General features: G+C 36.4%; 1 protein-coding gene across 4 annotated transcripts in view; it reads right to left on the bottom strand.

The window, feature by feature from the left end:
• Positions 1 to 22477, bottom strand: part of MON2 (MON2 homolog, regulator of endosome-to-Golgi trafficking) — a 73142-nt gene that overhangs the window by 44701 nt on the left and 5964 nt on the right. For all 4 annotated transcript variants that reach the window (XM_071802650.1, XM_071802648.1, XM_065835826.2 and 1 more), the window contains exons 2-10: positions 13781 to 13844; positions 9469 to 9596; positions 8528 to 8659; positions 5549 to 5678; positions 4896 to 4993; positions 4103 to 4228; positions 3150 to 3344; positions 2306 to 2430; positions 1773 to 1912 (exon numbers count right to left, since the gene is read on the bottom strand). In XM_071802650.1, the coding sequence (XP_071658751.1) occupies positions 1773 to 1912; positions 2306 to 2430; positions 3150 to 3344; positions 4103 to 4228; positions 4896 to 4993; positions 5549 to 5678; positions 8528 to 8659; positions 9469 to 9596; positions 13781 to 13844 (1138 nt within the window). The remainder of the gene's footprint in view (positions 1 to 1772; positions 1913 to 2305; positions 2431 to 3149; positions 3345 to 4102; positions 4229 to 4895; positions 4994 to 5548; positions 5679 to 8527; positions 8660 to 9468; positions 9597 to 13780; positions 13845 to 22477) is intronic.

Consider the following 22477-nt stretch of genomic DNA (forward strand, 5'->3'; position numbering starts at 1 on the left):
GACTCTCAGTATAGACAATGGGGAGAGAACGGCAGAGTCCCCAGGAAGGTGACTCATACCTAATACCTCAGTGTAACAAGTGCCATTTTGCTGTGCTTGCTTTTAATACGTAGAGAGACTAAACTACTAATTTTGGCAATATGAATACACAGAACCCTGTATATGCACTTGAACGCAGTGAAGAGTAACAGATTGAAATAGAGTCATGCTGCTAAAGGGAAATTGTTAACCATGCACTGCCACTAACACAAACACAGTAACACTGGTGTCATTTTCTGTCATCCCACTGAGCAGTCAGACATAAACAACTATTTTTATATCAACATAACTCCTTTAAAGTGGTAAAAAGGCTTATATTACACCAGTATAATAGAAGTGCCACCAAACTTAGGTAGACGTAGGTTTCAATTTTTTCTTATGGAACAGCGACCTTGTTGCAAAACTGAGGCTCAAAAGCCATCTAGAGGTAAGAACCTGCTACGCGAAGACTATAATTATAATCAGAAGACTCAGCTTGAAAATTAGGTTGTATTGATCTGCTCTATGTGTGTTTGACATGGACATAGGAGGAAAACAAGCAGAAAGAAATCCATGAGAGAGTTATGTGAGAAACACTCAGGGAGAAAGTGACAAGGTAAAGGAGAAAACAAACTGGAACAATGAGCCAGAGAAACAGCAACAGCACTAAGGTATGACCCTACTGCAGTGCTGTTTCGCATGAAGGCAAAATTTAAGTTTTCAGGAGAATAAGTATTTCAGAACGGCTTTTCATATGTGTGTGTTACACAATGAAAAGTGCTTCTCTGATTTGAGTGGATTAAACTAAGGCAGAAATGCTACTAATAGAAGTGCTCTGTCACCTTTCATACAGACAGCTATTGAACACTGACTGAAGCAGATTTCTTAATGTTATCAACGCTAACACCGACTTGGAATTCAGACTTCATGAGTCAACCCTGGAAGGTGTGAGTCTAAAACCAAGCTTGTAAATGTTTACTAATTTAATAGTAGATATTATAACAATACTTTTATTATCTGTTTATTATCTCTTTTAAGAAGGTAGGTCAAAAGATGCCCGTAGAAATTAGTTTTATGTTGCATGCTGCTGAGGCCTCTGCTTCTAGAACCATGAGAAGAAGCAGAGAGTCTTAACTCAGATGTAAACATCTGCAAAGGCTTTAAGAGGAGGCCCATTTCTTCTTACAGAAATAAAAATGTACATAGTGAAATGCCAAAACCCTGGCTGCAAGCAAACACAAGTTAGTTTTCAGTAAGTGACTGTTTTCAGCTTACAGAAAAAGCAAAGATCATCTGTAAAACACAGATCTTTCTTTCTTTCTACCTCTTGGCTTCCTTGGTCCAGTTTTGTCCCTGAACACCCAGAAGAATTAGCTCTTGCCTCCCAGGAGGAAGCAAACACACACTCTGCCTTACTTCTTCAGTTGCACACTGCCATCAATGACACTCCCACACAGGAGACAGAAATCAGATAAGTATGTTATAGTCAGAAATTAGAAATAATTCCCTCGGAAAAGTTGTGAACCAAGGAGCTTAGTTGCTGTAGAGGATCACAAATGCAGGAGCACAGGATGATAAAATCACCTGTTGTGCCAGACCTGAAAACACAAGCTTGTCTCACACTACCTTTTCTCTTCAATTAACATGGAAATACAGAACTGTACCAAGCCAAATGTATATACTGAATCAGATCAAAATTTATTATTACACGAAAATGCTGGGAATTTAAGATGATAGTAAGGACAAAGCTTTACCAGTTTGGTTTGGTGTCGCTGATGTGTTCCCTGTGCTTGGTACAAGAAATAGTGACTGGATGAAGGACCCCAGTGCATTCACAATATCACGGAAAACTTTAGTGGAATGTTGCTTCATATCATATGACTGACAAAAGGACCTGGAAAGTATTTTATAGTAAGTATTTGACAAAATGCTTTTAGTCCCTAATTTAACAGCAACTTTCCACCCCACCACACCCACCCCCCTTCAAACTCTAGACTGAAAGCACATTTTAACTGTAAAGATTTAGGTGAATAATATACTTTAGTTTTAGGTAAATGCTCCTTTGATACTTGTAAGATGGAGAAGGTTTGTAATACTCAAATAACTATAATTCAGCCCTTCCTGGATAATAAACATTGCCTAATACTTTATAAAAAAAAAATCTTGAAGAGTTTATTGTATCCAAGTTTCCACATATTTATAATGTTTTAGGAAGCATTTTCCACCAAAGAAAAATAAAAATATTTATTAAATTCTATGCAAAAGTGAAACTCAATATCTTTAATACCTTAATAGCTGAGGCTGCACACAAAGCCTGTGAATAGATTCTACTGCAACAGCTCTTAGCCATTGTGGTTTGTCTGCATCCAGAAACTTAACCAGCAATGACAGAAAGATTTCACATTCTGTTACCTAAAAGATATAGTTTATAGCCATTAAATTAAACGAAAAAGCCTCCTACAAAATATTTTCTCAAAAAACCTGTTTTCATCTTAGGAGTCCTATCCCAGCAAGTTTTGCACAGGGTCTAAAAAACCCTCTCAACAAGCATTTATTCAAAATTATATTAAAGACATACCTAACACTCATAACATTTTTGCCAAGCTAACTCCACATATGTAATTGTATTGAAGGAGCTAAATTCCTCACAGGTGTTGCAGTAAAGTTCTTAAACGTACAACAGTAAACGAAATGGAAAAAAATATTTTTTAGCAAATATCTAGAATTCAGGAGGTAACAACAGCTGAACATGTGTTTTTTACGCACATTTTGTCAACAGCTTTAGCAATACAAGTCAAAGCCCCATAGCAATTATTAACAAGTCATGGCAATAAACATTAAAGCCAGGCAAACAAGACCAAAAGATTCCCAAAACCTCTACTGACAAGCAGTCAAGAAAAAACAAGACCTAATCTATTCTAAGAGTTCACACAAATCCATGTTTAATTATAGCATACATGTAGTATATATGTAAACACAAATACACATAAGAGGAAAAGAATATTCAGATTTTTCTTCCCTCAGTATCTGTCAACATTTCCCAAGAACTACTTAATACTATTACTGATCACAGTACTGGCATACACATCGAAAAACAGAATTGCATAAAGAAAATTTGAACATATTCTTACCAGCAAACTGTAAAACTGCTTAATTAAAACAGAAACTACTCTCAGCAAACGCATACAGATGGGAAAGTATGGTTTTTCCACGGGTGCTGGGGAAGATGATGTGCTGGAACCTTGCCTGAATTTGATATTTGGAGAGAAGAGTTTTATAACAAGAGGGCATACCCTCTCTTTAAGAAGAAAACTGAATTCCTGATGCTGAAAAAGAAAACAGAACAAATTATAGGCAGATAGTCTTTAATTGCTACCAGTAGCTCTGATTATGCATCTTATTTACATTCACTGTTACAATCTGGCACTCTGAAGTCATGTAAAACTTGGTATAAATTATACATTCAGGAAATTAAAAAGAAGAATGGCAGACATCATTGTAAAGCTACCAAAAAGCATGATGCAATGGCACCATGAGGTTCATACCATGCACACCCCTCTTCTAGTTTGCAAATTGAAATAGGTTGCTAATACATTGTTTATTATATATTTAATTTCTTAATTTAGCTATTGACTGATAAAACATGTTACTGTAGGATCATGGTGCATTTATATGCAGTAGACCCACAAAATTCACAGTAATAATTCCTGCTGCTTTGCAAGTGGGGTGAAGTTAATGTTTTTTTAGAAATAACAATGACACAAACTAGGTTACAGAACTGTCATAAATCATGCAGTATACGAGAATGCATCTTTGGAGGAGACATAATGGCAAAACAAAAACTGAAACAGAGTACAACATGCTCTACAAAATAAACAAACACAAATAAAGCGTATGTATGGGATTAGAAGAAAGCGGATGAAAAGCACACAGTAAGTTTCTATCATAAAAACCCAACGTGTAAGCATTACTAGTCCTTCTGAAAAGCAGTACTTACGCTAAATTAAAGAGGAGTTAATGAAGTGCAAATTTTACTACACATGTGAACAAAAGCCTTCCTATTTTCCCTTGGAGAGCTACTCACTTGTAAAAACACTTGTGGAAAGTCATTCAGGACTGACTCAAGAAGTTCAAGGCCAAATGTCCGGGTCATTTCTGTCATACCCACGAGCCAGTAGGGAGCATCAGCATTAACCAACTGACAAAGATCCTTGAAAAGAAATACAACAACATTTACATTCTCTGCACAGTCCTGTAGCAGCATAGTTTTTCTGAGTCTACAACAAAATCTACACTCTCTCCCTCCTCTGTAATTAGTAATTTTCCAATTTCAACATAATTTTTCCTCAAATACTTTCTTTATAAAAACTGTTACATAAAACACTTTTAAAAGACATTTTAAACTTTGCTGGTATCCTTGTAGCAATTGTGTTAATTCCTGCCCCCAAAAATATCTCAATAGCAGTGAACTTGCTAAGTCAAAAAAATTTTTATTGGAGTGATGAATACAACTACTACTTCTCATTATATAGTCAACATTAATATACAATATCAAGCACCATAAGCAAGGCTGAACTACAGTAGCAGTGTTTGGCTCATGGCAAAAAAACTCTTGAATTTAATGCAGACATGCATGCTTAGCTATTATTTAAGATTTATAGTAAAATGTTTTCCTAGGCCACTTTGTCTTCATTTTCTAATCAACCCCCTGGGATACAGCATATCAATGCCAATTACAATAAACGTGCATAAGAAAGCCTGAGGCTCCAGTTAAGGACCTTGTCAACATGCCAACAGCAAATTTTTGGAATTTCTTACAGGGATGTAGAAGCACACAATGGTAACTGCAAATGTATAAATATATGCTCCGTAACTACCTGAAAAAGCATGTATGCATCTTTAGCACATGGCTTCAGCGTACTGACAGATCTTCTGTTACTATTTCCTTGAACTGCAACTGGCTGGTCAATAACATCTGCACAAAGACAAAAAACAGTTTTGTGAACAACCACACTGTAGAAAACCAAGTACGCATTAAGTGTTCTTAGAAAAAGATTCTAGGAGAATGGCCAGGTAATTCTTCAGCAATTTATCATGTCTAAAGAAATAAATGTTAGATTGAATACCAAAGATTATCAATACCAAGCAGTTCTTTCCAATAAATGTCCTCTTCAAAACTACTACTGCCATGTATTTCACACACAGTAATCTAAGTTACCTTCACCTTAAATGACACCGTCGCTTCAAAGTCCTGCACAACACTAATCTGAACACCAGTTATCACAGCCTGAAAAAAAATTACGTTTTATATATATTGCTGTACCGACTTGGACTGACACAATGGCTAAGGATTCCATCCCCTTTGAATACAACTACATGTATAAAAGACAGTAAAAGCTATTAATGTCTGTATTTTTAAAATTATATTTATAGACTCTTTACTACTACTTTATCTGAAAAAAATATAAACATTAGATGTGTGTCCAAAAAACAGGTTAATACAAGCAAGTAGAGTGAGAAGTATGCCCACCTTTGTATCGTTCATCTTCAGCAACCACTCTTTCAAATACTACAGTAACCACCTGCCGTACTGTAGCTGCCGCAGTGTTATTTGTGATGTTATCTTTTGTGAAGTGCAATCGAAAACAAAGCACAATTGCCTGAAGAGAAAAAAAAATAAAAATCACCTTACAAGAATATATTTTCCCCTTTTAGCTTAGACTCAAGACAGCCGACTGAGGAACGCTTTCCACTACAGCTTATCAAAAGAATACCTGAAAAAAAAAATTGTTTAAGCATTTTAAATTTGAAGAACCAGAATAGGTTTTATGGATTACCCAAGCCAAAAACCTCTGTAGTAATCCTCCAAAAAGGTAATCTAGGAGTGGTATTAACTGAAGGCATTACGATATGCCAGTAAAACTACAATCATCATACAGAGAACACATAGTAATCAACCACATAAAACAACTTGTATGAATTTTAATGTTAAAAGAACATTAGGGTTATATGGTTAATCATGGAAAGGTGAGCCAACTCCAAAGCTAAAATGCTATTCCTCTCTTACATTAAATCACAATCCTTTCACAATCATGTTGCCTCAACTGCTATTATTCCTCTCTAAGGTGTGTACTTTAATGTGTCATTGTGTCGGCAGTGACCTGAATACTGTTTTCCATTGGATTTCATATTAACTCTAACACATAATTTAATATGTACTTATTTTATAATAAAATTTGAAAATTAACATCCATATGCATAGTGAAACCTGTCTTTCTTGTTCATGTGTCCTTATGCTGTGCTCTTGCACTTGCACGAACCTCAAGCACACGTGGTCATAGGGCTACAAGCTCTAAGCCATACAAGATTTTGAATTTTTTGCTTCTTTTTCTTGTAAATGATTTATGGACTCCGCTCAGATGGCATCCCCATGTTAGTCTGAAATTTTACAACACAATCATGCACTTCTAGACTTTCAGTAGATACTGCATGATTCTCTAGCTTGATCTAACAGCAATGCCTGTAGTAGGGGCTTTTCAGGATGTTTTACCACTAATTTTCTTAATTTAAGAAACATGAATATACAATACATGCCTGACTCAAACTGACTAAGAACTTTTCAATGTGGAAAAAAAAAAAACAACTTTCAGATATTTCTTGAAATATCTTGAGGGGGAAAAACAACGCACCATTTACCCATGCCAACTGATTCTTATATTTGGTTAACTGAGAAACTCCTTTATTTCTGGCTTTGGACACCACCAGGATATTGCTCTGTCAGAAACGTTTTTTCTCACCCCTGTCAGAGCCTGCCCAAATTTGACTGCACATATCTAAATGAACTAGATTTTAATGTGCACTGAGGAAACTGTTAAAAATACAGCAATGAGATACTCCAGTAACTGTGTTATGTGAGCATGCTTCTGGATCAGGATACCGGGCAAGAGAAAGACCTTCCCTACTTATTCGACACTGCTGTGCTCACATGCTCTTGTGGTTGGTGTCCAAAAGGAGAAAGTTTCTAGATGTTAGAGAGATGAAAAAATAAAGGATGTTGAAAAATATCTTTGGAAGACACATAACAAAGGTAAGTGAAATGTAGATACCAAGAACCTAAGAATAAGTGGGGGAAAGAAAGAGAGAGAGGGTATATGGAGGCAGAGGAAGAAGAACAAATGAAGGAAGTGATGAGAGGCAGATATGCAATATGCAGAAGGGAAAGTATGGTGGACTTTAACAGTGACTGTCTCCTTCCAGAGCCTAGATTAAAACTTGATAAAACAACAACATTGCAGGTTGTTAAAGAACATCTGCTAGACTGTTAATGACTGATATTCCTTCTTTTGAAAGTTTTTCAATTTTCTTCAGAAATAATGCTTCTGCCCAAGAACAAAGCACCTTATTTGGAAAACGAGCATTACTTGGAACAAAAGAAACAAGATAGTACTGAAGAGTCTTTGACAATTTGTACTACTCAAGCTAAAAAAGAACCTACCGACAAACCATCCAATCTGTAGCAAGTTTCTATTCTGCCATTTATGGGTTTCATAAATTTTCCATTATTTTCCTGCCTTCAGCAGACCTTTGTAGCTTAGCTTTGTTTTCCTTTCATGTTTTTCCTTTCTTTGATTAAGTAGATTAATAATGATTTTAATATCCACACATTTAACGAGCTAGGAAGCTATTTCATTAAAACCAGAAGCGAAAAAAACTGAAAACCTTCCACTAGAACAGAATGCTTTGAAAAATATTCTTCAATTCTATTCTGTCTCTCTCAATGAAAAAAAAAATTGCTCTGATATTAAACCAGTACACTGAAGGCAGCACATAATAAGGACAGCAATTTAGAATTATTTGTTTAAAAACAAAAAAATCTTTCTTAAGTTTAAGAGAAAACAACGTAAAATGTAATGCAGAAAAAGAACTTGCTTCAAACAGAATTTCACAATTAACAGATGGGCAAACAATGCTGCTCCTTGAAAGAGAAGTATCTTCTAATTTAAGATTAAAAAGGATAGGAACAGGATTTCTTTGTCTTAGTTGAAATCTAATATCCAAAATGGTCCAATAAAGTCATTTCAGTTCTGACTGAAAGAGCAATAACTGGACTGCTTCCAAAAGACATGTAAGGCAGGGTGGCAGGCAGCTTATTTTAATATTTGCTTTATTAGTGAGAACTAACACTGCACTATGTGCTCTGATTTCAGCTTGAAAACACACATACAATTAATTTAGTAGATGAGAGAGACAGGCATTAGACCAGAGTTTTTATTTTAAGTTCCTATTAAGTCAGAAATGTATTATAGTGGAAGCACTAAAAAAACAGAATTAAAAGGAAGTTAAAAGAAATCCTATTTTCAGAATCCAACTAGAAAAACAACAAGGACACAACAGAATCAAGAAAGCCCCCTCTTCTTCCATTATTCCCAAATGTTTAATACTTAAGATTTCTCCCTGTTTTTCCTCCTGGATATTGTAAGTACTATAGCTGGCACTGACAAATTCTTACCTTGGACAGTGCTTCATCATGCACAACTGTATTGGTTGTTAAAAGTACAAGAACTGTCTGGAGCAATTTAAGTTCTTCAAGACTATTTTCCATCAGTTGCCAAAGCATATTAATAATGTTTCCTGCTGCAGCCTACAAAGAAATATTTTTTGCCAACAATTAATATGTATACATTCTGGTATATCATGTATACGCATCTAAGAACAGCACTCTCATAAAAGCATATCATAACTGAATTTGTCTGTTTGTCTGTACCATAGGACTACATTGAGAATACAAAACCGCCCTCATTGCCAGAGGTTTCCCAAAATATTTTTAAAGAACTGAGTGCAGAAAACTCTTAATCTGTAGGCCAAACTAAAATGCACACTACATTTTCTACTTGGAAATACAGAAAAGACAGTACAAAGACATTTTACCTTCAAAATTAATTCATATCAGAGCAAAACCAGTGTAATTTTTCAGTACGCAAGCAGTACCATATGCAGTACCATAATACATCATGACATTTACAGTTGCAGGAAACGTGCATCCATTTTATCTTATTTTTAAAAGTAACATGTAACAAAATTATAACACATAACACACAGAGTAAAACGTAATTCTTAAGGTGGCATCCACAAAATTATCAAGGACTATTACATGTTCTGCGCCTGCAGTATAAGAATGCAAATGAAATGATCTGGTTTGAGTTTTCATGAGTTTTCTTCTAGAAGTTACTACAGGTTCCTCACCTTGTGTTGTGGTTTGTTCTTTTTTAAATATGGTCAAAAAGGTTTTCTTTTAAACTACAATTTTTTAAACACAGATACGAGTAAAATATTTTGCAGACTATGTTCATTATAATATAAACAGCCTCCTAAAAAAGCATTCACCTTCAGTTTGAGGTCTGTATTTCTCACACTTAAATATTCAGGCATTTATATAAAGATTGATCTTACCTCTGAAACAACTTCATGGGACATGAGCCTCTGTATGGCTGCTAAACACAGCTGAGTGATCTTTGGTTCCTTTGTTCCACAACCCATTAAAAAAGGCTGAACTACCTCCGAGCTGTTCTCTTTCAATGCTTTCAAAAAGAGATACGGAAGCAGTCAGCGTTTAATACTTTGAAGAATACAAGGCAAAATTTCCTTTTTGTTAATAGAGATGATCAACAACCTCCAGTCTCGGAAATTTGGGATTTACTCTTGCACCACAGGGAAAAGACAAGTGGAGACACACTGGGCTGCCACAACTCACAGGTCTCCTGGCTGAGGCTCAAACCCCAGGCACCTTCTCCTCCACACACTCAAGTGACTTACTCTTTCAAATCCAACACACCCACTTTGAGCCCATGTGCTTGGTGAGAGGCTGTAGGGTTCTGCACACCCCAGAGCTTTCTCTGGCCTTGCAGCAGTGACCAGCCTCAGGCTGGTAAGTCTTCTCCTCCTGCTCTGCTTCACCTCAGCATCCAATTCAAAAACAACACAAAGTGCAGCACAGGGACACAAACCAAAGCACATGGCACGAGAGGGAGCAGCAAATGTCACTGACAAAACAGCAGCAGAAAGAGACTGGTCTGTTCATATACTGGGCATGTACACCTGGCTGTGAATTCTTCAATTAGTATTTTAGTGAGAGAGGGCGGATTCTTAACATGAAGTTTTGTCAGGAAAAAACACAAGTTTCATTAACTTCTCTTGGTTTTTTGTTAGGAGAAAAAACTTCACAACGAATACACCATTCCGCACTCATATTTTAAAAAGTTTTTCCCCATAAAAGTAATCGATGACATTCGAGACAAATTTCATAAAATGAATAAAGTAGAAAATATTTCTCTGAGAAGAAAGGAAAGCACGACTGACCAATGAGTGCTGTTCTGCCAGCAGGTTTGCTTGTTGACTCATACAAACTTTTAAGGTTTTAGCTGCTCATCACCCTTTCAGATATTAAAAATTTCCTCACAGTTGAATGGTCAATGTGTGTTCTTACACTGCATCTCATATACCACGTTTTAGTCTATGTGTAGTAAGAGAAATGCGTTCATTAAAAAGTTTCATACGCACTTTTAGAGCGCAGATCTTGCCATAAATAAAAAATACATTTTCATATAAAAATACAAACATTATCTATTTTATTTTTTCTATTGAGCAATGTGAAGTTTGGCTCTCAAGAGGGTTTATTAAGTATCACTACAACTAATTTGGGAAAAAAAAAGAATCATCAAGGTAAGAGCTACAAAAATATATTTTAGTGGTATTTTTCAACTGAAGCAGTAACTAACATGCCTAACAAGTTTCTATGAAAAGAGTAGGCTAGCATAAATTCTAGATGTCAACTTTCTATAAAGTAGTAGTTCTTATAGGGTGATATTAACACACAGTAGTTAGTTTCATCAGCCTCTTCAGAGCCAGTACAAGCTCTGTGTCCACTTGACAGAGGCTTACCTTGCACCAAATACCTAATAAAAAACAATTAAAACACCACCATAAATGTGAATGAATACACAGGTTCACTGCCTGTTTAACAATCTGCTTGGATTTCAACAGGTTTAACTGAACTACAAAGAAAATAAACTTGGTTTTAAAATATACAGTACAAACCATACCCACCAATACCATTCTCTTATGATTTTGACTCCATGATTTTCAAATTATAACCAAAACATTGGCTATTTCATCAAAAATGGAAGTTTGTTCCCAATTAAGACACATCATTTAGGCATCTGATTATCAGTGTCCACCATCAAGCAGAGAGAAGAAAGCAAAATTCTTAAAAGGATATCATAAAACATTTATCCTTAACATAAGACTTCTGAATGGAAATAAAATGGCATGAGAGTTAATAAGTAACAAGAAAAAAATATAAACTTTTTACAGTATTTTTCCTATACTCCACTAAAAACAATAATTTAACAATGGGATTTTTACTTCATGAAGCTGAAAAATTAATGTTTCATAGATCTGGTTTAGTATTGATCACTATATTAGCTTCAGTCTTAAAATGCAGAAAAATTTTCTTATATCCAGATCTGCTTCCATTTTGCTATCAAAATTATGTAAGAATATATTAAAAAAATATCTACCATAATAAACCCCATCAAAAGAGGTTTTAGGAAAGTAAAACTTACACCTTCATTCCATCAGCAAGATTATGATTCTAGTTTTTTAAAAGAACTTCTAAAATGAAAGTATGAACTGTGCATCTCAGAGCCACATGGAAATAATTTCTCACATAATTTACCTCCTGTGATGTAAAGCACAAGATGACTTCTCTTCCCTACTCAAATCCTCATAAATAAATTATAAAGCACGTACAGACTGCCAAGAACAAAGACTTTGCAGCTGCTCAGCTTAACTTTTCCAAGAGAAAGAAGTTAGATCAATGCCCTCAGAGTTCTAGCAAGTTCAACACATCTCACCAGACATAATATTATCTCTGTGTACTTGTCATTTTAAGATTGCATCTCTTTTTGTAATAATTATAATCCTACACAGTGTAATGCTTCAATAAAGCATCAAGTCAGCTTCTTCAAAACAATCACAATTGTTCTCATCTGTTTTAGTGAAATGACAGTTTACATCAAAACGTAAAGAAAAATCATATCCTGATCAAAATATTTATTTATATTACTAGCATGTCTAGTAGATGTTCTCAACTAGCAGTCCAAGAGTATCTACTTCACTAAATTTCACAATTACAATAGCCTTTTGCAGCTTTATTATTACTAAAGTACATGTGCTATCTTCCTCCAAAAAAACTGTAAGTATCAGACAGGAGACAAGAGATCTCGACATTAACTTATCTACAAAAGTAGGTTACAGCTGACACCTCAAAAAGACAAGAGTCCATAAAACACTGGGACTGTTTAATGACATTATGTTTAAACTGTGGAATACTATGTTAATGTGCAAGCAAAATCACGTTCCCCTCTGTTATGCAGTTTCTTACCAGGAAAAAGGTTATTATCTTACTAGCAAAGGTTAACTAATCTAAATAACTTTTAGGACCTGCTAGTTTTCCAAACCTCATAGCAAAAAATCTGCACTTTTTTTAAAAATTAATTAAATAAGTACTAGCTACATTCTAGTTTAAACCTTCCAAAGGAAAAGTAGTTACAAAATTTGACCAATTACCATAAAGGGTTCCCTCAAAAAGACAAAAGACTGTCTATTCATGCCCCAAATCAACGATCTTTCACATCTCTTCACTTTGAAATGAAGATTAAAAAACAAATAATTTTGCAGGATTACAAAGTAGCTTTCTAAAATATAAAGCTGTTTGCACAGTAATATGCAAAAGAATGTTGATAGTTTCCCAAAAAGGCTAACTAAAGATTTCTCTTGTTCATTTGTGTATTTTGATATAGCTGACATTACCTGGCATTGTTTTCCCACTTATGTCAGCATTCATGACAGCAGTAAAAAAACAAAGAAAATAAACAAATAAAAAAGAGGCATTAAAGTGAAATATCGAGGGTGGGACTGCTACTTCAAATAATTCTTCAAAGTGCCTCCTTACCAATATCTGATTTACATACCTCAAAACAAGAACTAGTTTTACACCTGCTCATTTGGACCTTTCAAATAATTTAGCATTTGAAAAATTTTGACTACAGCTGGAGTAGACACTCAAGTATTAACACATGGCCATTCAAATCTGGACAAAGGCTTTACCAACAATTGTCAGGAAGCCATCAATTTACATACTATTTAATTAAGCTGAAGAAAGTCATGAGATGCTGTTTTAAGCACTTACAAACCTGCAATTCACAAGAATCTCCTGTCCCTCACAGCAATGGTACACCTTAAATTGAATGACCTTGTCTCAGATTAAGATGAATTTTTGCCTGCCAGGTACAAGTCTTCAAAGGTTAGACTCTCATACTCAACATACAGGCGATGATCACACTGCGGAACTCCACACCAAGAACTCAACAACAGCTGTGGTGAACGTAGACAGTGCAAAAAATATTGAGAATTTGGAGTCTAAGCACTTAATGTTATTTTTCTAAGAGAATGATACTTTTGTAGAGCCACAACTGAAAACTGAGACCTTCCTCAGCATCAGTATAGCATTAACATGAAAAAGCTGTAGTATCAAAAAATTCTCATGCTACTGGTTTTTTTGCTAGGTGTCCAAAAGTAAAGCATCACTGATACAACACACACTAAAAGATGTGTAGGATTATTACACAAATCCAAGACATTTTAAAAAATATTTTGATCTGTAACACCAGTTTATTTTTCCCATTGTATTGCAAATAATTACCTGCCAAAATATCACTGTTCCGTGCAGTTATGGTTTTCACTTTTATTATTCCTGATTCAGCAGCCTGGAAGAGAAGAAAATAAGTAGTTTAGATGCTATTCCATACATCAACATGTAGAAAGCAATAAGAAAATGGAAGATAAATTAGAATTTATAGTCTCAGAGCAAAAATGCTTTTGTAATGTTTTCAGTAAGCAGAGCTAATACAGAAGTGAAATCTTTCTGGTTTCTGGAATTCCTTTCCAGAACTCCACAGGAAGGGGTATATTCTGTGGTTCAGAATTTAGAAATCACAGTTCTCATGGTATTACTTTCCAGTTCTATGAATGCAAAGAAAAATCACTAGTAAACAAAAAAACTGTTAATTAGTCTCTGTACAGTTTCAAACTGTGAAACAACTGCCATGATATATAGCCTGTCACATTCATCCGGTTGAAGTGCTGAAGAAACTGAGAACATCAGTAATTACAGAAATGCTTAATACTTAAGCAATGAAATTCAGTTGATAAACTGGATGTGGTACACAACACTTGAATTTTATTACCGATCTTCTAGTTGGGTAGCAGCATTTTCCATTTGAAAGGTAACACTTTCACTAATGAGTACCAGAACAAATCCATTTTCCCAGGGATTTGCTTCCTGAATGCCCTACACGAATTACCCCAGTGCAGCACCATGACTCTCTGTTCTTCCCAGCACACACAATCCACACCAGCAGTTCCCCCACATCCTGGTAACCATGACCCGACAGACCAGTAGCCCCCTCCTCTCCCTCACACCCCTTCGGCAGGACCAGGGGCTGCGGGGACACGGGGACACAGGGTGGTTGGACCCCAGCCAGGTGCTGCGGAGCTGAGCATCCCACCAAGGGGTCACAAACCGCTGCACAGAACAGCGGTTCTCTCCTCAGCTGCCCACAAACGCTCCCCAGTGTGAATCACTAAAGTCACATTCTCTAACGAAATCAAGCCAAACTGAAAAAAATAACACTGAAGCTTTGCCTTTCAAAATTACGATTTCTGACAAGTTTTGTGTACAAAACACAAGAATACATTGCAAATGGCGCCTCTTCATTTTTTTAGTTCCATTAATATGCTATAAACCTCTGGAAACAACTAAAGAAATAATGTTCAATAAACTGTGCACCAAAATAAATGCAACAGGTTTTCCTAAATCATAGGACACATTGCTGGAAAATACTGTCCTGCCAAATTTGAAAGTACATTTCCCCTTTTATTTGAGCTTTGTATTTCTGTGTACTTCCCACGCTAAACATTTCCATTTTCCTCTGATACTACTATTTAAAGAAGAGTGCCATCACTATAAAACAGATTAGACAAGCTGTGGCAGTAGAAATAAGAAAGTGACAGTAGATGAAGCTCTACCAAGTAGTAATATTTCCCCTCCAGCAAAACACCACTCCAACAGAATTTCCCAGAAAGGCTAAGATGACTGTATAAATTAATAAACAGATATTTTCATTAAGAGTTGATATAAATATTTTTTTAAATAGCTAAATTAAACGCCAAATTGAAAATTTCAATTTTTTTTTCATTTCCAAAAGCAACACAGAAAAGCTAAACACTGCTTAAAGATCATTGAAGAGATCTGTGAAATTCTAGATAATTATTTAAGCTTTGCTGAACATAGTGTTTCTATTTCAAAAATACAGACAGAATAATATCCACAGTGCCTGAACTAACATACAACATGCTCAAATGAGCACAAAGTGACATGCAAATATATCCTTCGCATAATTAAAATGAAGAGTGCCAAATGCAGTCCTCATTTATTTTAATTACATTAACTCAATGTGTTGAAGTGTCTTAAGTTTTAAGTCAATCCCCGTTCTTCTTCAGTGATAAAGTGTCAGCTAATTAGGAGGGTGTCTTGTCACAACAAATTGTTCCTATTAATTAATATCAAGGATTTGTCACAGTCCAGTTTCAATTATCTTCCAACTAAACCTCATCACATCTAGTGGCAATCGATTTCTTTCTTGCCAGGAGTGACAAACTCACTCTGAGGCAAAGAAATATTAAGCCTGCCCACGGGCATGACATTCACAAACACCGTGCACTCTGCACAAAGAGGGAAAAAACACGTCCAAGATAAGGTCTCCCAGTTAGTTGTTTCCATGTTAGCTTTATACAAAATACCATATATTTTTTAAAACTAAGGTAAAACAAAACAACAGCTATTAGACTTTCTACTACCGCTCTAAATTTAACAGTTTTTCTCCATGAGACACAGGAAGTTCCATGATCATCTGCATTATGTTATGGTTTCTATTTATAATCCTAATTCAAAATGTTTACAGTCAGAAACTAATTACACTGCACACATCCCACAAAAAAAAAAAAAAAAGGAGAAAAAACACACTCCACTGCATATGTAAAAAACATCACATATCAACATTTACCAAAAAATTACCTCAGCTGATCACAAATAACCAGTAGAAAAAATGAGACTATAAACAACCATCTGGCTATTCTGTATAGACCAATATAAGTAAACTTGGATTGCATCCATTTCATCAATTTAACTTGGCAAATTAAAAGGGATATTACTAGATTTTAAGTTTACAAATTGACATCAATTACCACAGCCCTCTTCAGGACACTGTCCCATTATAAAAAGATTAAAAAAGGAGATGGCCAGCATCATACTGTGTATTTATGGCTACAAATATGATAGTTGACTTTCACAAAAAAATAAGGCAATATGTTTTTAAAGAAGTTACCACTTTTTAAAGTATAATAACATTATCAGTTTCCCTTAACACCACAGTTAATAGTAATCTAATGAGCAAGTCAGTTATGTCTTTAATTTTAAAAAGAAACAAATACACCTAATTCCTGTAACGTAACAAAGCTCAAGTGTACCTGAAACCTTCAGTTAATTAGATTTCCTATTTTGCTATTTTAATAACTGTGAAACAAACTGTAATAAAATGTCTCAAACATACAGTTCCCATTACTGAGTTTTGTTTCATGTTTCTGCTGAAGCAACTACAGCACCCAGTGTGGGCAGCAGAAATACTGATGAAGAACAGCATATATTCAAGTCAACCTCTTCCAGTACTCTGACTTTGTTTTAATCAGCCAATAATCTCAGCAAAATTCAACTGGACTATCTGGGCTCAAGCACTTGCCCATCACCTTTCTGCTTCTTTGGAACTTACCAAGTATTTGCTGATTACATGGAAATCACCCTTCACAGAAATCAAAGTAAAGAAAATGGAGAACTTACCACACACAGTATGGTTCCACATAGACTGAAAAGATGCCTGTGCGTAATACCTAACTCCTGGCCTCAAAGTTCCTCTCCCAAGGTATGGTCTGACAACAGCATTCACAGCTCCCGGAGAACCTCACCCTGAGGCTGCCTTATAGCCAGAGGCTCTCTACGCAAGAGAGACCAGGATGTGGAAAGTCATAGAGACTTTCAAACCAAGCTTTTAGAGTTTCTCAGATTCAAAACTCTTTGTCTCCCCATGGATTTGCCAGTCCTCAGTTCAAACAGGGAAGAACTTCAGCCTTCCTGTCATTAGGTGTGCTGTGGTCCTTGTGTAGGGCCAAAAGCACCGACCAGGTAACAGAGACAGGTAATTTTGGCTCAGACACTCAGCAAGCAAAGACCTGACCCATCCTCAAGTAGAACCAACATTTTCCAATATCCAGGTAACATTCAAGAGCTAAATTCATCCACATTACAGTTTGCATGCACATATTTAAAGATCTATAACTCATAAATAGCATATGAGGTATCAGGATAACTGGAGTATGCAGTTCTACTGTTCAGGATGACATAAAGGCAAGCCACCCCTACCAGCAGCAAAGCGGTAAGTGCATCTGAAAGGAACCGGTTCCCCAAATCTGTCTTCCACGGACCCTGAGGACACTCAAACCCAGCTGCAGTGGACAGACTACATTACCGAAAGATATCACTATAGAAAACTCCGTGATTGTCATAATGTTAGCTGGGAGCCCAAGAACAGCCACAAGGAGTAATGGCATGGTGTATGCTTGAACACATACCTGTATAATTATTTAGCAGTTTACTTCTCCCAGGCAAAGACATCATGGACCTCTACTGCAAATTGAACAGACGGGCAAGCAAGGTACCAGAGGGATGTGATCCAACTGTACATCAGTTGATCTACAGTAATACCTACGGATTTGCTCTTACTCTAGAGTACACATGGGAGAACTACCCTTCTTTCATTGAAAAATAATAACATAGCTAACAATTTTTCATAAGGGAAACATGACACAAAATTCTAACCTTGAATCTCTCTCTTACCTGTGACCCTTTTCAGAACGTGAAAAAAAAAAAAAAATCCACTATCTCTGCCATATCTGCAATTTTTTAAAAGTTACAAAAAAGAATTTTCAAAAAAATTTGTAAAAGGATGAACTTGTTGATCTACAAAGAAACTGGTATCTTACAATTAGGACCAGAAGTCACCATCCATATTTTTTTGAACCAAAAATTATATATACACATAAAGATACTTAATGTAACAACCAGGCATGTGCTAATTTCTACTATGGATTGATCTAAAGTTAAATATATTTTTGTATGAACTTCTAAATGTGATAATATTGTTACCAAAAATTAATGAAATAAAGAATTTCCACTGCCAGTGCTTTGAATGACCATTTGTGTTTTGATTGTATATTCAGAGCAAATTATTATCTCCAGAGATATCAAAATTGCCGTAACGTTTGCAGCTCTTGCTACGGAAGCTTTTGATTTCTCTCTTCTAAAGATATAACCATTCAGGAATGCTTTTGGGAATTATGCTCTGTATTGGTATCTACATCACATCATTTGCCAACCTTTCACTAAGACCTGTGGTTACTTTGATATCTATTACATGAAATAAAATAGCAATTTTTTTCTATTCATCATTATCTGCTTTTTCAACTGGAACACTAACCCCACACCCAATAGTTTAGATAAGAGATCTTCCTGTCTAAAGTACAGTTTCACTTCATTGTTATTCTGACTTGCTTTGCAAAAGCACATTCCGGACCATGACTGTATTGCTAAACTATTATTTGGAAACGGACACACAAAAAGCTCCACACTAAAACACCATGATGAAAGCACTCAAGTATATCACATTTGTACAAAAAAGCACTGTACTTGCCTTCTGTAATTTTATCTTCCTCCCCAGGAATACAATCCCTACTCAGACCCTTTTCTTTTGTATATGTTCATTCTACCTGTGATTTAAACTCGCAAAACACCAGTTCTGATATGACAGCACTGTGCACTCATGGCGATTTATTACATTGAATGATTTCATGTACTTGGATTAGAGCTTGCTCACATTCTACTGGCTTGAAGCAAAGCCTACCAGCAGAGTCTCTGGGAACGGAGCACCACCTGCCGTAAAGGCAGATACAGGCAGCGAATACACAAACCAAATATTTGTCAACTGGACACATACAAGCCCATGCACCCAAAGGCCAAAGTCATTGAAAAGACACCCTCTATCAGGGTCATGATGAGTGAGGAAGGTTATTGGTGACTGGGGAGAGGTAAGCACCACACACATTTGAGGGAGGGCATGGAAGAACATTCAGGGCACTACAGGCCAGTCACTTCATGTCACTCCCCGGGAAGGTTATGGAACAAATCCTCCTGGAAGCGATTTCTAGGCACAGGCAGGACAAGAAGATGACTACAAACAGCCAACATGAATTTAGCGTGAGCTTCACCAACCCAACTGCCTTCTACAATGAGATGATGGGCTATGTGGATAAGGGGAGGGCACTATATACTTTACATCTTCACTATAGCAAAGCCTTTGATTCCATCTCCAATTGCATCCTTATAGTAAAATTGGTAAGATATGGACAAGTGGACAGTAAAGTGGGAGGAAGATTGGCTGAAAGGGTCATTACAAACTGTGTAAAGTCCATCTAGTAATCAGTTACTACTGGTGCTCCTCAGGGATGGATACTGGGGCTTATACCATTTAACATCCTTCATTAGCAGCCTGGATAAAGGCATAGAATCTGTGGACAAGTATAAAATTCAGAGTACTGTTCAACATTCCAGGGCCAGGTTAGGTCTATTCAGAGAAATGAGCTGCTACAAACCTCATGAAGTTCAACAAAGGCCAATGCAAAGTCCAGCCCCACACACAAGTACAGGCTGCGGGCTGTGGTTTTGCAGCAAATGACCCAGAGTCTTGGTGAACAACAAAGTGGAAACAAGAGCCAGCAGTGAGCCCTTGCAATAAAAGTGGTCAACTGCATGCTGGGCAGTATTAGCAAGAACACAGGCAGGAGGTGGAGGGGAGTCCTTCCCTCTCTTTGGCTCTTGTAGGACTGTTGCTGGAATAATATGATCAGTTTTAGCCTCCCCAATGCAAGGAAGACATTGACATGATGGAGCAAGTTCATTGGAGATCTGCCAAGACAGCTGGGGCATGGAAAAAAATAAATAAGGAGATGCTGCAAGAGCTGCACTTGTTCAGTCTGAGGAAGACAAGACTAAGGGGAGGTCTTGTTAAAGTCCACAGCTTCCTAACAGGAGGCTATAGAGTTCTCATTTGACAATCAAAATATTACAGCTCAGCTGGAAAAACCACCACATATAAACCAACAGAAGAAATCAGAATGAACAACATAAAACAACTCATTACTGAACAGTACTGATGTAGACACAAAGAAATAAAGCTAACCAAGTCTTGATACAGAAGAAACACAGCCAATTAGCAGTAAACTCTTAAGTTATACTTCTCTTCCACAGTCAGAATCAGGATACCCTGTATTTTGAATTATATATAAATTATGTATATATATACTATACATATATATTTATTGTGCTGGTTTAACTGAAAATGGGTTACTTTTCTTCATGCAGTTACAAACCTTTCTTTTCCATAGCTAGCAAGCTCATTATTTGGACTTAGTTTGAGAACAAGAGATAACACAGAGATAATGTTTTTAATTGCTCTGGTCTGAGAGCCAAGGACACTCTCAGCGCTCTGCCCACAGGTGTGAGGCATCGAGGAAGGGAGGCATGGATGGGGCAGAGCTCGACTGACATCCAGATGGATCAATAAGAGTAGTCCATCCCGTTAGCATCATGGTTCATATATTAGGACTCAGGGCCTTCCAGCTGGCTCTGCTCTTCTGCTCTTCTCTTTGCTCTTTTTGTCGGAGCCAGAGGAGTTTTTGGTGTGGGATGTTTAGTCTGGCTTTCTTCATTTTTAAGAGGCCTCTGGGCTTTTATGCCTTTTTCCTCCCTTTTCTCTCTCCGAGATCAGCTTTGGGACCAGGTGCCGTTCCCTGGGACTGGCTGCTCAGTGTGTTCAGGAGGAATTGCCTTGAGTATCTTTTATTCCTATTATATATATATATATATATATATATACACACACACACATTTACAAGTAGTGTATTAGTATTTTGTTATTTTATTAAACTGTCTTTATCTCAATCCAAGTTTCTCCCTTCCCTTTTGATTCTCGCCCCTAATTAGGGGGAGGGGAGGAAGGGATAAGTGAGTGGCTATCATGGTTGTATTGCTAGCTCAGGTTAAACCACAACATTCATATATACTTAATGTACAGATATCTTGAGAGCTCATGTCTACTATTAATGGATTTCTGAGTGATCTGTCAAGTACTACACAATTGATTATAAATCACTGAAACAGAGCACTTAACTTCTTATGACATACTTTTGTCACAACAATCATCATTCTACATTAAAAAAAAAACCAAACAAAACAAACAAACAAATAACAACAACAACAACAAAAAAAAAAAAAAAAAAAAAAAAAAACAAAACAAAACCAAACAAAACACCACAAACCAAACACCACCATGTTTCAGAGTTTTAGGAGATTTACACTTGAAGTGCAAATGGGACCAGGAAACTCCTGAGGCTTTGCCACAAGTACTAAATTCAAAGTCACCCAGGCAGGCTCAGCAATGCCCATTTGCCTGGCATCTGGTAAAAAGAAATAGCAGTCAACAGTCTGGGCACTGCTTGAGAACTGGAGTCACCAAGAATTTCCAACTTCTGCTACAGGTTTCCAATATAATCTTCAGGAAGACACAGGAGGCAGATGCGGATTCAATCAGAGATTACGATGCACAAATTTAAATACTTAGACTCCCATTACAATGGAGATTTAGTTTCTGCTGAATGCTCCGTAATTCTTAAAGCCTCTCCTTAAGCTAATTCAGCTGACCTGCTAGTAGGGGGCTAATGCAGAGCTCTAAGCTTAAACCTCTGTATGTGAGACAACTACACACAGAGAGCAGAAGACCCCATGCTCTTCTGATCAGCTGCTGGAAGCCAAGGAAGAAACAATAACATATATCAAGTGGCAAAGATAGCTAATGTGTAGGTGACAGACTGAATAATTTCTGAACATATGACATTTCTTACCAAACACTAAAATGATGACAGGAAATTTAGGCTTTATAATAAATCTTGAAGCTTAGAACACATTTTAATAGATGACAGTCCCTTGGAACAGTAAGCTTTAAAAAACATACAATTTTGAAAAAATACTACTGTACATAGATCAATATTAAATTTAAAACACTCTAAAATTAAGGGAGTCCAGGTACAAAGCTACCAAACACAGCAATTCATAAAGATCAGGAATTATAAAAAGAACTGTAGGAAATATTACAAATCACCTGTTTCAAGTTACCAG

Source organism: Patagioenas fasciata, chromosome 1 (assembly GCF_037038585.1).
Source record: "Patagioenas fasciata isolate bPatFas1 chromosome 1, bPatFas1.hap1, whole genome shotgun sequence".
NCBI classification, from domain to species: domain Eukaryota; kingdom Metazoa; phylum Chordata; class Aves; order Columbiformes; family Columbidae; genus Patagioenas; species Patagioenas fasciata.